Genomic DNA, 15,730 nt, shown 5'->3' with positions numbered 1-15,730 from the left:
GTAAAAAAACCTTGAGAGCAAACACAAGTCTTCTCTGTTTGTGTTAATGGTTGAAAGTCTGCATTTTCAACTAGATTTATTTGCTAAAAAAAAAAAAAGAAAAAAAAGAAGCAGTATTCGTTTAGCACAATCACTGGAAGGTCCCCGTGAGAGGTATCCTTGTACATTCTTTAATCTATGATTATTCACTTTACAAAGAATAACAAGTCTTGGTGAGCTTAAACACTTTGGTAGGCAACTGTGAAATATTAGCTGGCAAATATACTTAACTGCATGCTGTGGATACTTCATCCAAGCTCATACCACTCCACATCCAGTACCACTGCACTACTCAGACCTCTGCAGCTTTGTAGCAGCTTATTATATAAAAATAAAAACAAAACTACGATGTGAGCCTCGACACTCATTTGGAGAGTCCATTGCAGCTGTGTCACATTGCATAGATAATGTGCTTCAGCAGGGTCAGGGATTAATACCATTGTAATTTGATACCGTCAGTGGTATTTGTCCACTGTTGTGCTGGTGTCACAGGCAGAGGATCTCAATGAGCTCCTACCCAGTGTTTGTGCAACTATTCACAGTTTAGTCCAAGAAGCAGCCTAGAGTCTCGCTCTATGATTCCCCTTCATTCAAGGGTGGATTTCACAGTTGTGTCGCCCCGAAACTGAATGTCTCTCTCACCTTCCCTGCTGTACACACACATGCACACACATGCACACGCACGCACACGTGCACACTCACACATAAACGCATACTTCTTTGCTTCTCCAAGTTTGCTCCCTCATCACTGGTCGCTCCACGTTGGCTGAGCTTGTCTTTCCTCTCTGTTCTCCTCTGTGGGTATAAACTCAGAGGAAGTAGTCGGGGGGTGGGGAAGGTGGGTTTGTGGGGCGGGTCAGTGGGGCCTCGCCGCCGGCGCCGTGGTTCGTGCTGAGGAGCTTCTCGTAGCGAGCCTTGTAGGTGTCTCTTTCCCTCAGCACTCGATTCAGCTCACACTGCAGCTGCTCCAACTGAGGGGAGGGAGAAGGAGAGCAGACAGTAATTTCTCTGTGCTTCACTGAGACACAGTGCAAAGATGTTCACTCATTTTTCCTAGTAAAATTGGTCAGGGATGTAAATTTCGAGGATTGAGGCCTCTCAGAGTTTCAGACAGTGGATTTGTCTCCTTCTGAGGCCTTTTGCAGGGTCAGGATGTCCATAATAAAAGCTCGATATGAGGTTCAGGTTTGGGGTCAGATAAGGCCTGGATGTGCTTAAACTGGGAGAGCTTATCAGTGAGAGTCATACATACTCATACCTGTTGTGTGAGCACATGTTTCTCTGACTCCAGTGCGTGGCGGTGCTGTAGGCGCTTGTAGCGGCAGGACTGGGCATAGCCCCGGTTCTTTAGCGTGCGGCGTTTCTGCTTCAGGCGCACCACCTCGTCTTTGCTCACGCCACGCAGGTGTCGGTTGAGCTCGCGGACCGACAGGCTCACCAGCTGCTCGTCGGAGAAGCGGTCGTTTGACCCACACTGTTGAACACAAGGTGGAACCCACAACTACATTATGACTGGTGCACATGTGATACATCGCATTGTATGTGTGTCTGTGTGTGTGTGTGTGTGGTTGTGGGGCACATTTCAGCACCACATGTCCATAATCTGGCACGTAATCTGACTAAGCGTGGGTGACAGTTATCAGGATTACACACAGCAATAATAGCAGATATTATCATAAGCTCACACTGTGCTCCACATAGTGATCCACCCAGACATCTTGATCGACCAGAACACAGATTACTGCATTTCTTTACCTGCTAAAGTTACACCCATACAATATCATTCAACACTGAGCTTTGTTAACAGTTTTTTCCTCCAATCACATTTAACAATTTAAAGTGTTGAGTTATTATTCCTTCAGCTGGTTTCTAGTTGAAGTATTGGCTTGTGTAAATTTTAAAAAGCTGGTGAGAAAATGTCTTTGGAAAAATTTGGAATTCTATTCATCAGGTATCAGCAGTATCAACACTTAATACATGATATATAATAAACCCTTTTATAGTTGTTAGTGCACGTTAGTGTTAATTCATGTATTAGTCAACCAATAATAACAATACTGATAATGCAGTGGAACACAATTACAATATGATAAAATGTGTTTTCATATGAAAATGTACAACTGCTGATAAATACTGTACACTGACAGACACTCAACACTTACAAGTCATGCATTAAGTGTTTATACACTGTTTATGGATGCTTGATTCTCAACGCATTTCTAAAAACTGCCTTATTTCATTGGAACTGAAGACTTTGTGTCTTCAGAGACTTCACCTCCCTTATAGCTGTAGAGAGCAGGCCTTCAGGTGATGCCTCAGATAGATACAGACATTAATAACCATGTTCTAATGTCCTAATCCTAATCCTTCACTGCACGATCCCTCTCTCCCTCTGCTCAGAACCTCTCATACAGGTCATACTGTTTTCTCACTTTGCTTCCGGCCCCTCCTTCAACGTCCCCGTTTACCTGATTAACTAGTGGGTGGTGGTGATGGTGATGGCTGCCATGCATGGAGTGATGCGAGTGGTGCTGATGATGGTGATGCTGGTGGTGATGAAGGCGACCCTGGGGGCTGAGAGGCTGCGGGTAGGGAGCCGAGGCTTGGGTGGCGTTGGGGAGCGAGGCAGGGGCCGATGAGAGGAAGACGAGCGGGCGATGGCACATGTCTGTCCCCTTGGTGCAGGATATGTCGCCTCCGCTTTCGCTGCTTGAGTCTCCAAGATTGCTGGTGGAACTCTGAGAGAGACCTGGAAACTGAAGGGGAGGATGGGGGCACAGGAGATGATGAAGAGGCAGCAGGGGGGAGAAGAGAAAAGCCAACCTTTTCATGGCTATAAGAGAATCATAGTTTAGAGCATGTTACCTGTGAGCTGACAGCTGCAGCAGCTGAGTTCAGCAGGGCCTCAACAGCATCCTCACAGCCCAGGAAGCCGTTTACCGGCCCCCTCTCTCTGTCCCCTCTCTCTGGCACCCCGCCCAAGGCTCCCAGCAGAGTGGCAGGCCCTGTCACCTCCCCTCCAAACTGTTGCTGCAGCGCTGCTAGCCAGATCAGGTCCTCCAGCGAGGCCGGAGTGGGACCCTGGGGCCCACTGTGGCCCGGGCTCCCCTCCACATTCCCCTGAGAGCCAGAGCTGATGCCAGAGTTGAAGCTGTTCGAGATGGAGAAGGGGAAGGAGATGGAGGAGGATGAAGATGAGAGGGAGGAAGAGCCTGAGGGAGGCGGGTGGGCGTCGCTGAGCGTCGGCGAGGGCGGCAGCGAGTTGTATGGACTGGAGTTCAAACTGGAGTCCTGCGGAGGGTGGCTGGTGTATGGTGAGCTTGAGGGGTCGCAGCCAGATTTGGGATATGGACAAGGAGGAGGGAGTGGAGGAGTGTCAGATTTCACCTCAAACTTGAGGAGGTCAAAGTCATTCAGGTACTCCATGGCCAGCGGGCTGGGGGGGAGAGAGGGCATGGGGAGGGGAGGAGAGGACATGATGTCAGCCGCTGCTGCTGCTGCTGGTGGAGCTTCAACAGGGTTTTTCCGTGTGTCAGGATTGTTGGAAAGCCCACTCCCCTGCCTCAGTGCAGCTCATAGACAGCAGCAGTGGTGATGTCAGGAGGTAGACTGGTGGGTGAGCTTCCTCCGTGAGAAACTGTCCGTCCCCGTGTCCTCGTCTCTGTGTCTCTTGTCCTGAAGGATAGGAGGATGCAGACGGAAAGGGTCAAGAGAAAAGGAATGGTGTTAGACATTTGTATTATCAATAAGAATTTTTCAAATGTATTTACATATTGGTTTATACAAATGGTTGCATTTATTGATATTGAAAAAAGTGCTCCAATGAGTCAGCATAACATTGCAGATGGACAGTATGTATTAAAATAGATGCAGCAGAACCAGAGGGATATTTCCACATATTTGTCCTTAGTGCTGATCAACATACATGGAAATGAAATAAATAAAAATTGATGTTAAGTTAGCTGCAATGGTTCGGCTTAATCATTCAATAATGATTTATAGATCAGTGATAAGCCTTTAATAAGAGTAGAGTCTTTTGCTAATTCTGTTCAACTTACAAAACACATTTACAAGAAGAGCATACATCCACAAGGCCCAATGGTTAACTTAATTTAATCAAGCAGCCTGATTTATTCCCCTAAATGGACACGATTTTCTCATCAAGATCGAGGTATGATTCCGGGGGACCTGGGTGAAAATGAATAAAACGCCTCTATCTCACAATGTTAATGAAAATATAAAAAAGAGATAAAAAGTTTCTTCTGCAACCAAATTGAATGGGTTCTTCCATGAGCCATGTCTTTCTACCATGCTTTGTGATCATCCATAGAGTAGTTTCTGTGTAGTGCAGCCAACTGACAAATGCTGACAAAAAACATAACCTCATTGACAGCAGTAACAAATTACTGATGTTAACTTAAGATCAAACCTTTTCCATTAAGTGGGATTTCCTGAGAAATGAAAGACTTAGTTCAAAGAACAAAGAACATTTTCTTGTTCTCTAAAATGTGAGAGAAGGATTTTGACAATCTGGCAAGTTGTAACTTGCTCTCATTCTCTTCATGGAAACATTAGTAAATATTTATTAACCATTAGAAAACTCATCAATTTCACCTTATCCTTATTAAGTGTCTTTGGAGTGATAGGAAACTCTTTGGTCTGTTGTTCCTTTAGGAAACTACAGTTTTAAAGATCATTTAACCATAAATGCTGTGACAACTTGATTTGGTTCAACTTGGAATCAGACTGTGAGTGTCTGTGGCAAGTATGATTGTGTTAAAATTAAGACACTAATCTGCAGCACATACCCCCCCCCCCCCCCCCCGCCCCCTGCCTATCATCTTCTACACATTAGAACCATGAGCACATTCACATACACGTGCATGTTTATCTGCACATGCACACATTGTTTGGTGTGCAACATCTTGGTTTCGACAAACCTTTAAACTTGATTTCATACTTAATTTTGTGGCCTTCTGTGTTCAACAAGTTGTGTTAGTGAGTAATTCCAGATCTCATATCTAAAGAATTTCACTTTGTAAGTGGAAAAAATACTGTAAAATAGTTTTTATCCAAATTTTAAAAGTGCCGTCAATGCCTTCACATGCAGGCATACATGCAGCCACGCACACACCCACGCACGCACACACACACACACACACACACACACACACAAATACACAGTGAATAAAATGTTATATTTCTAGAAAGATCTGCCCACTGAACATCACCTCCTGGAGCCCGAGAACTCAAAGGCGTTAATCATCTCTGACAGAAACATCCACAAGTCTCAGAGACCAAACCCAGTTATCAGCAGGCTCACACTTTAATCCAGGAACTTTCTAAAATGAATCAAAACCCATTTTCCTAGAGTGAGAGGAGGGAAAGATGATTTCAACCCTAAACGTTACACATCAAGATGTGGGAGCTGGCTCTTCTGGATCATTTCTACTCAGATTTGAGAAGGAAAAGTTCATAATTAGTTATGTGACAGTAGAGAAATTAAAGGTTTACATGTTATTCTGTTTTTGAGTGAAGAATAGGTGATACATGATTCTATGTGAGACCATATAAATACAGCTGAACAACAGAGTCCCCTCAGAACCTCAATGAAATGTTTTAATATGCTACTCTACATCATAGAAAGAGGTAGAAGACAACACAACTAATTATGGGCCTTCCCTTATAGTAGTTGTTATTAGCAAACTGAACCTCTAATTAAAAATACACCTTTGACTGGTGCCTCTGGCGCACAGCTCATTAGTTTTGCCCCCCCGTGGTTCAAAATGGATTGTAAAAGAAAGCAAACAGTGACAGGGCTGCATGGAGGCCTCAGTCTGGCTACAGACCAAAGTCACGGCAAAAAGCCAACCAGAAAAATAGTGACAACACGCACACACACACATACACACACACATGGAAGAGAAAAAAGTGGAATGAAGTCCGGCCCAGGCCTGACATGAGAGATGTGACAGAATGAAATGAACTTACCGTCGTTCATAGAGAGGAAGGATGGTTACATGCTCTTTTCAACATCCCCATCAAACACACACGCGCCCACAAAAATAATCAACTGACTGGTTGACTGACACGATGGGAGAGAAACACACAGGAAACAGAGTGTGTGAGCGCATGTGAGTGTGTATAGCACTCTGTCACTGAGTGCCACTGCCCCCTTTCTTTCTTTCCCCTCTGCTGCAAATCCCTGTTTGAAACAATCCCCTCCTCTCTTTCTCTCTCTCCCCATATCCCTCTCTCATGGTTCACAGGCATGTTCACACTCTATAGGCAGAGTCTCTCTCTCTCTCTCTCTCTCTCTCTCTCTCTCTCTCTCTCTCTCTCTCTCTCTTTTTGTCTACTTCTCTCTGTTTTATCTTTGTCTATCTTTGTCCTTCTCTTTTATTCAGTTTCTCCTGTTTTATCCATGTTTCTCCCCTCACACGCACAAACACACAAACCCATAAACACACACACACAAACCTCATACACACACATCAGATATTTTTCATCAGATATAATTCATCCCAAACTCTTCATGGTTGTGTTGGCCCAAGTTGGACAGTAGACTCTCTACTGCCTCGCAGTGGACACTCACTGCCGTTGAAGTGAGCCTCTTCACGAGGATGTGATTCACTGTAGCATAATATAAACTATTGGTAACTGGTGAAGTTATAAACTGTTATTAATTTTCAACTTGCTCTGAGGTTTAAAAATGCACAAGTTAAACCTCTTTAACCCTGTAGATCATTGTAGTGAATTATGATAACTTTGAATTGATTTAAGGATAATTGACTCCAATAACAGGATAGGGAATTCAATTTTTAGGTCCTCGGTTAAATTTAGGTTCAAACAGGTGCAAAATCAGTTGTTCTTTTAATTTGGAAAATGCTAAGGACCATAAACCTGTGACTGAAACTTGACTCTGAGAAGGCTTGACTGTGTCCTAATTACAAGGAGATTATTTTTCAATCCTGTTTGTTCGTTTGTTGGTTTATTTATTTGTCAGCCAAATTACACAAAAAACAGACAGATTACCAGAGAATTCGGAAGACCCCATAACAATTTGGTAGAGATCCACATGAGGGGGCCACTCCAGGATCTTATGTTCACTTCCTTTAACAATGCAAATTAGTTTTTTTGTTCAGTGGATTATCTATTTATGAATGAACTTGCAACCTGTCAGCTCAACATAAACTAAAATAATGAATATCATAAAACTGCATCTTCAAATCAGGCTCCTTTAAGTTCAATATTAAATCATAACCCACCTCAAGACTGTCGTCATATCATCACTTAATAAAAGCTCATTGACAGAAAGGTTTGTCTTATCTAATAAATTCCTGAACTGTCTACCTTCAAAATAAGACTCAAAACCAACCTTGTCAGAACTGCTTCATATGTTTGATCATGACGTGTATCATGTGATCATGATTATTATATGATATATTTATTTCCTTTAATTATATTATAATTATTATTTAGTAGTTATTTGATTTATAATGTTAATGACTTTGAGCATTGTGAATCACACACATAAAATGCAATATATTATTATTATTATTATTATTTTTATGAACTGGTACCTGACAGTCCCTGAGAGAGTCAGCTGTAGTCTTGAAATACATGCGTACCCCCCCCCCCCCCATCCCCTGTCTCTTCTGTCTGTCGTAGTTAGACTGAAAATCTGGAGATGTTTTGTTTTCTTCTCCAACCTGTTTAAAACCAGCGAGCAGAGAAATAAATAACAAGGGTTTCTCGATGTTCCTTAACAGCTAAACTTGTTAATCCGGAGACAGTTACTAGTGTCTTGGTGAGGAATCAGTGAGTTAATAGTGTCTTCACAAATCTGATCTGAACAGCAAACACAATCTTTTAGGCAAACAGACATGCTGACTTATGGAAAAAGCTCAAGTCTCACACCATGAGTTTTCATACTCTACTTAATTACTCACTGATGTGCAAAAATACTGAGGGAAACTTTAATGGCAGCATGACAGCTATCTTAGAGACAATAGTCAACATAAATACTTAAAAAAAAAAAGTTGAACAGTTTCTAGTCCCTTCTTTCAGTTTCTCTTCCTCTCTTTCTCTATTTTAACCTCTCTATCTGCCCATCTCTTGTGTTTCCGGGGAAAGCTTAGCAGTTAAATCAACAGGGCCTCCCATGAGGGTGAGGGGACAAAGAGAGGGAGAGACACAGAGGAACTTACCTCATACTTCATGGCAAACACACCGCCAGCCCTCGTTCGTCTGCAGCCGTGCGCACATGTGTCCTGGCTGCAGCCACCTCACGTTCAGGTTGTACAGCCCGACACCGCTCTCAGTTCTTCTGCAGCCTTTTTTTGCCAGAGGTACATTTAAGTAATTAGCCCTTTGGGATCCAACACTGTGATTATCATAATGAGCATAGAGGTAGTAGTGGTACATGCTGTATGGGGTTGTATTCTGATTAAGATATCTGTAAGGCCAGGTTTAGGGTTAGGGTTATATCAATTATTTCTTCATAGAAATACTAACAAACGTGTGAGGGGGTGTGAGAAGTGGTCATTCGCTGCATTTCGATAAAAAAGTTTGACATTTTAGAAAACTGGCTGATTCATTTTCTTGTTTTCCAGAGTCATGTCGTCACATACAACCAGTGGAGATACCAGCAGCCACCGTGTTTATACAACAAGTTTGACACATTAACCCCATTTAACCAGAGGGTCACTTTTCCACTTTTGTATTCATGCTGCTAGGTGAATTGTGTTATCTTTGGGCAGAGGCAGGTTGGCTGTTTAACCCTGTTGCCGATAGTTCTAGTTTAGCACTATTCGTAGCTAAACTTAGTGGGAAGTGGCATCAACTTCATATTTACTTTAAATCATAGACTGCTTGTTAAGATGGACGACATGACTACACTCCTCAAGTGAAGCCAAAGTGTTATGATCGCCACCTGGTGGCTGTTAGTAGTATAGCTCATAAATCCTGCCTCCTCCATGTTAGTGGAAGGAAGATGAATCACACAAAAAAGTTATTAGATGCTATAAAACTTGGGTGAAACGACATGACAGCTGAGATAATGATTGATTCTTTTATTTTGCAACTTCTGGAGAGCAGGTGAGCTGACCCTCTTCCTAGTCTATATTTTGTAGCATCATTTCAAGAATATTATCTCTAGCTAGTGGGAAGAAGGTGTATAATATATGATTACTTCCCAAAATACCCTGAATTAGTTTAATGTCAACAGTTAAATTGGAAAAGAATGATTTTCCAACGAGTTATGTTTGTCTTTGCGAGTTAACTTAAGTTTTCTTGGTTTTAAATGTATTTATTAAAATTTTTCAAAGCAGAAAAAAACAAATTCCAGCCACATCCATTGCATTGAGGCAAAAGAATCTCATACATTGATATGATGGGTCGATAAACCTGGGTACACACCAGTACAACGGTATGGAAAGAAAAATATGTTTTGAGAGACTTGGATGAACTGACCTCATAAGCTTGGTCTTTTCAAAGTAGTAAGCTGACCTCTCTGCCACCCAGTCAAACAGGTTTCATATCCTCCAGCTTTTATTCCCTGAGAGGCTCTATAGGTCTAGTGGGGTCATGAAACAGGAGCTGCTGAGGTGGTAGAAACATGGACCCAGCTCAGCCACAACGAGACATGAGAGTTTCTGGGAAAAGGCCACAAGAATTGTTAGATATGAAGAAGATCGAGATGTGAGTTCTAGAAAATAGACAGACAGGATGGTGGCAATGGGAGAGTAACAGAGCTGAGGACAGACCTGCACTGTTTGGACAGATGGTGTAAGGTGGAGGCCTGAAGGGTCTCACTTACTCGACCTTATCCCACATATACATGTAATCCTGACTTACTATGCAACAAGCAGCAGGCTAACACCTCACCACGGGCCTCTTCCCTGCCACGCTCTGAAGATCTGTCTCCTTCACTCTCTCTAACATTAACATTAACATTAACATTAACATTAACATTAACATTAACATTAACATTAACTATAGCACCATTGTAAGCATTTTATTGTTGTCCCCATGAGCTTTATGAAAAGGGCCTCAGCATCATTTATGCATATGCAGTTGAACAGTCGACTATATAAAGGTTCTGTACAAACACTGATTTGATCCAGTGCTCTTGCTCATAGATAGAGTTTCTTTTAGGTCTTTTACAAACGATGTGTTTGAATGAAAACCCACATATGTATAAAGGTGCAGCAGGGTTAGATGAGATGGACCTTTGTTGCACGTCCTCCTCAATCTCTTTCCATCTCTTTCCCTGATTTCCTTTCAGCTCCTTGCATAGATTAGCATAAAGATGAGGGGAGAACAGGGAAACCACTAGTCTTTACATTTGCATTATTTTGTCCACATCTGCTTGAAACATCAGCAGGCCTGCAATTCCTCTCTCTTCTGATTGAATTTGAATTGTATTTTAATCCATCACTTGAACTGTAGAGCCTCAAACTGGTCTTTAAATTCAGATTTAGATCTCATGTTGCTGCATGATTACACATTTCATACCTCTCAAGCCATTAACTCCTCTTTCATTCATTTTCATCCCAGATCACACTCCTGACTTACTCGGTTGTTTGCGTGTGAGTGTGTTGACTCAAGTTGTCCACACGTGAGGTCTCACTGTGAGTGGATTTATCAGGCTAGTCCTGGGATTAGCACTAATTCTCCCCCTGAAACTAGTGTCAGATTAACAGATACCCATGGCTTCATAAACCATCTGTAATGAAGACCTAATCTGTCAGTACCCCTGTTATTACCTCACCCATTAGCCCAGGCTCAATGCTTGTCAGGCTCCTCATCGTCATCATGTCGTTTCATTTATGGCCGTGGTAGAGCATAAACAACCTGAGAATTTGAGAGTTATATTAAAAAGTCCATCCACAGCATATTAAGTAAATATACTTTAAAGGAAATTGAGATCACATGCCTGGGTGGCTCCTACCTTTTGTATGGTTCATGTACAGCAACAGTCAATGGTAAATCGCCAGGTCACTAACGGTAAATACCATGGATCTGGACCATTTGTTTTTTGGGGGATATAACTTTAATATTTGTATTCATAGCAAGATATTATTTTTTTTCAATCTTTTGATCCTACCTTTATATTTACAATTTTTTCTTCATTGTTGATCTCTTGGTATGCCCGCTCAGTAACCCTACCTATATTTCACAGCATGTTTTACCTTGTATCTCTGTGCATGTGACAAATAAAAAGTAATTGAATCCTTGAATCTATGGTAGAGGACTTTGCTTCAAATGTGTAAACATCACAACAACACTGACACATGCGAAGACAAATAAGAGTATTAGACGACTTTAATCTTAAAACAACCAACCAAGCAGATGAAAAGAGATATAAAATCACGGGCTGGCAGCAGGCAGAGCGACTGAGACGGAGGTCAGGGAGGATGAGGAGGAGGAGGAAGAGAGGGATGAACGGATTACAGTGGTCAATACTTTAGCTACTCTTCCAGACTAAATCTGTTAATTCATTCCCCCTCCCAACGCCTGCCTCCTGCTTTCCATACACTTGTTGCTCTGATTCTCCTGCAGGATTATGATGTTTTACTTTGACAAACTCTTTAACACTTTTACAACTTTTCATTTGAAATAGGAATTTACTGGTTCTTCAGAATTAAGAAGTTATTCACAGGGCGACCTGAGAAATGTTCAACACTGAATAAATGTTGCAGGCCAATGTCGCAGGGATTGGCCTAGCGATCTTACAGGATAAACGATAATGGTGGTTTATCTATTTAGTTAAAAAAAAGTCTGTATATATTTTTTATTTTATATCTACTTATTCTTTGGTATATGTTTAAAATATTTTTTTCAACTAATCAATAAAAATAGTAGAATTCGGACTCAATCATGATGATGTAGTAAAATGTTGCATTAGGGAATAGGCTACACTCTGCAAGTACTTTTGATACTTTAAATATATTTAAAGTGCTGCTGATTTATTTTTAATCAAGTAGAAAAGTTAACTTTTACTTTAACAACATTTTGTCAATTAATTTTACTTACGTAAAAAAGGTTTGAGTGTTTCTTGCACCACTGATGGATGGTTGAATGGATGCATGGAGGGATGGATATATGGATGCATGAAGGGATGGATGGATGCATGGATGGATGAAGGGATTGATGAATGGATGGATGAAGGGATGGATGGATGGATGGATAGATAGATGGATGGAGGCATCGATGGAAAAATAGATTGGCTGAATGGATTGGATAAATAAAGAATAAAGTTTAGCTGAGAGGCAGTAACTCTTCCTTCTTCACTGCTTACCGTCTCACTCATAAGTGTGTAGTGTGTATTCGCATTACTTGTATATGTTCAGGTGTGTATGCTGTTAATGAGAAAGTGTGTGTGTACAAGTGAGTTGCATGAATAACTGCGAGTGTTTATTGGTGCTACATCTGTAACGTCTTTGGAACTGGTTTATTATTATAACAGTTAATTATATCTATGTCACAATCTGCCTCTCTGTGTATCTTATTTTGTCGTCACTGTGTTTTTGTTTGTACTTCCTGTTTTTGTGTTTTTTTTTTTTTATTCTGATTCCCTTCACCGCCTCGATTAGTTTCTCCCTATTTCCTGTCATGTGAATAGAATGCTGCAGGGATGATGTATTTTTGTCTCCCAATCCAGACGCATTACCCTGGACCCCTTTGACAAATAAGCTCTTTGACAAGCACACTGTTTTGACACTTACAGATTTTCTACGGCAGCTTTCAGTTCCCCAACTTGCTCGAAAACTCACAAAGCCTTGTACACTTGTAGAATGGCTAGACTGAGCCACCAAACAGTTTCAAAAAGCCCCCTGCTTTAACTTCGCCATAGATGTATGAAATTTAGCAGACACATCCAATAGTCTCATGGAACCTTTATCTAAACCAAACAGGAAATCTGCCATTTTGAATCTACTGGTCAAATGTTGGTCTTTATTGCCATTTCCAGGCCTCACATATGGAGGACCATACATGAGTATAAGTATAATACTCAGTATAGAGTATAAATAAATAAATAAATAAATGTATAAATAAATACAGAAATAAATAAATAAAAAAGGAAAAATAAATGTCTTCAATATATTTGCACATTTATTTATTTATTCCCTGATTTATTTTTCGATTTCAGTGTCCTTATGTTAATGAGAAAGGCGGGCCTAACCGCAGTCTCATGCAGGATTGGTAACAGGAGTGTAATGATCCAGCCCTAATACTTCTGCCTCTCTATGCTGACTGGTGTCCAGTAGCTGTTTGCAGCATTGAGCCAGTTCACACTTAAAATTTACTAGTTCAAGTTCAGAGGGTTAGTTAAGGTTCTTTTTTATTGGGATGATTATGGTGTCAGTAGTCCTGACTGTGAGCATCACGTCCGGTGTTTAACTGAGCACAATGAGCGAGCCGAGAGGAGGAGGAGGAAACAGCAACTCCAGCTCGGTATAAACCACCTGCAGCTTCTGCTCTGATCATGAAGCAGCTGATCTCTGAGCAGCATGTGACCAGAGAAACTCTGTGTTTCCACTGTTTCCACTGTTCAAAGTCACTAAGCGGCTGTTTCACGGTGACGAGCTCAAGTCTCAGTCACTGCCTGTGTCTCTGAGCGAGTGTGTCATTTCCTGCTTTAGAATACATCGTTCGGAATTGCAGTTTTTTGCCATTCGATAAGAGGCTGTAGATCTCATTCCCATAAACCAATTTTTACTACACCAGCTACTAACTGTAATTATGTGATATAGTTAGTGTCTATACTCCTGGTTAACTGTGACTTGCAGCTGTACAGGTGTGTGTACATGTTGCTGTTAAAGCCACTCAGTCTAACAAATAGAGCCATAAAGACACTCAAAAGTCCCCGCCCCTTGTCAAAGATTAGCCAGACAGTTTCCATGACGACCCAGCCGAACAGCTTACTTCTGACCTTTTGTCGGCATGGTTGTAATTGCATTAAATCACAGTGCATCTTTTCATTGTCTAGTTTCATGAGTCATTTCCCGTGTGGCACCAATATGATCCAGCAGACCTGCTGCGAGGTGCCACGTCCAAATATGCTTTCACAGCTTGTCCAGACTCTGACAGCCCTTTCTCACAGCATGGAGGATGGCGTTAAACACCCTCATTCAGGATCATCATGAACCGATGGCTGCACGAGTCACAGCGACCTTTTCTCTCTCAATCCCTCAACTCAGAGGGAGGAGGATTTGGATTTTAAAGGGGTATTGTGTGTGCACAGTCGTGCACATTTCTCTGGACTGCATGCATCCTTTTATTTTCACACATTTTTCTCCTCTACCCACACATGTTCTCTCCCCGGCTCCTCTCTTCCCTCACCCTTTATGTGATCATGTTGCTTGGTAACAGCAGAAGAATGACGAGAAGAGTGGGATGTGTTCGGGTGCTCCCTGTGTGATGTGATGTGTCTTCACATCAGCAGTACAGAAATACGGAAGAGCGTAGCCAAACTAAGAGCAGCATTAAAACTTATTGTAACCTGTTTCTGTTCACGTTTCAGATGTGAAGATGCAGAGGAATCTTTATCCTCATAAACTGAATTAAGAGTACATCTTAACTTCTCTGTTTGTGTCTTCCCTGCGTGAGTCTACCTCAGTCTACCCTCCACCTTCTCTACTCTTCACATCTCATCTCATCTCATTATATGCCAACCCACTGTCCATCCCTTTACTGGCTATACTAGCCCCATGCACAGACTTTACCACTTACATATTCTTATATACTTTATATATATATTTTTTTTGTTTTTATATATATTTTTTTGTGTACTATCCACTCCAGCAGCACAAGAACACTTTCCATACTGGACTTTGACACAATCATTGCATTCTGTACCATAGGGTCAGACCCATTTCTGTACCTATAATATGTTCTCCCTATTTATTTGTGGGGCACAACCCATGTGAAAGTAGTACCACTTCAAGCCTATTTAAGCAGAAAAGGAGCTAAAAACTTCTTTTATCTTTGTGTTTATTGGACAATTGATTCAACAATCTGTGTATCAAAAGTCTCTAAGCTTCATCTTCTGCAGCTGCTCTTCACAATTCATCAATCACAGTGGGCACATTCATTTCAAAGGAATAATATTATAAGAGAACTCATCGCTGTAGATTCCACATTTCTTTCGAGGCAGAGTGGGAGTAGAAGTTCAAACCCAACACTGAGGTTATATTTCACTGTGTTGTCATGAAGTCATTGTTGCAAAGCCTGCCAATGCACAGCCTCTAATCTCTTCATAAATCAAAGCAGGAGATGTTAAATGGCTCCAGGAGCAACTCAGTCTGGAGTGACTGGGCCGAGAGGGGATATTAAATCATCTCTTATCTGGAAAAATGCTGCGAATAATTCAATGTGAAATAGAAGCTGAATGATTCATTTGATCAATTTAAGTTCACACATTAAGTAACATCGGGGGGGGGGGGGGGGGGGGGGGGTCAAAGTCTGTGGCAGAGATGTATTTTTTGAAAATGTGCGAAACACCTGTGTGTAACATTTAATGATCACAGCAATTATAGGAAACTGAAAATCCTCTTTAGTGTTTCCCCAGAGGCTGTCGGCTCAGTTATAGTCACTGAAAAACAGCCTCTTTCTGATTTCAGCAGCGTTCCCTCACGCCGTGGCTTTCCTCTAACTCGAATCTGAATCATTACAGCATCTTTGG

General features: G+C 41.6%; 1 protein-coding gene across 1 annotated transcript; it reads right to left on the bottom strand.

Moving 5' to 3' along the window:
• Nucleotides 1–2: 2 nt before the first annotated feature.
• Nucleotides 3–6,178, bottom strand: nrl (neural retina leucine zipper). The gene is made up of 5 exons (XM_062395878.1): nucleotides 6,031–6,178; nucleotides 2,905–3,714; nucleotides 2,508–2,795; nucleotides 1,298–1,513; nucleotides 3–1,010 (listed from the first exon to the last, which is right to left on the bottom strand). The coding sequence occupies exons 2-5, from the start codon at nucleotides 3,514–3,516 to the stop codon at nucleotides 849–851; spliced, it is 1,278 nt and encodes a 425-aa protein (XP_062251862.1). The 5' UTR covers nucleotides 3,517–3,714; nucleotides 6,031–6,178; the 3' UTR covers nucleotides 3–848.
• Between the last annotated feature and the right edge of the window lie 9,552 nt (nucleotides 6,179–15,730).

The sequence above is a fragment of the Platichthys flesus genome, chromosome 9, assembly GCF_949316205.1.
Source record: "Platichthys flesus chromosome 9, fPlaFle2.1, whole genome shotgun sequence".
Taxonomy (NCBI): Eukaryota; Metazoa; Chordata; class Actinopteri; order Pleuronectiformes; family Pleuronectidae; genus Platichthys; species Platichthys flesus.
The sequence above is the reverse complement of the archived record's forward strand: the minus strand, read 5'-3'. Positions and strand labels throughout refer to the sequence as shown.

Bases quoted from the DNA above. Each gene is read 5' to 3' on its own strand.
- nrl (XM_062395878.1), bottom strand. From the start codon at position 3,516: ATGTCCTCTCCTCCCCTCCCCATGCCCTCTCTCCCCCCCAGCCCGCTG. The intron at 1,514-2,507 runs GTAAACGGGGAC...TGTGTTCAACAG, and splicing joins ACCACCCACTAGTTAATCAG to TGTGGGTCAAACGACCGCTT. The intron at 1,011-1,297 runs GTATGAGTATGT...CCCTCCCCTCAG, and splicing joins AACATGTGCTCACACAACAG to TTGGAGCAGCTGCAGTGTGA.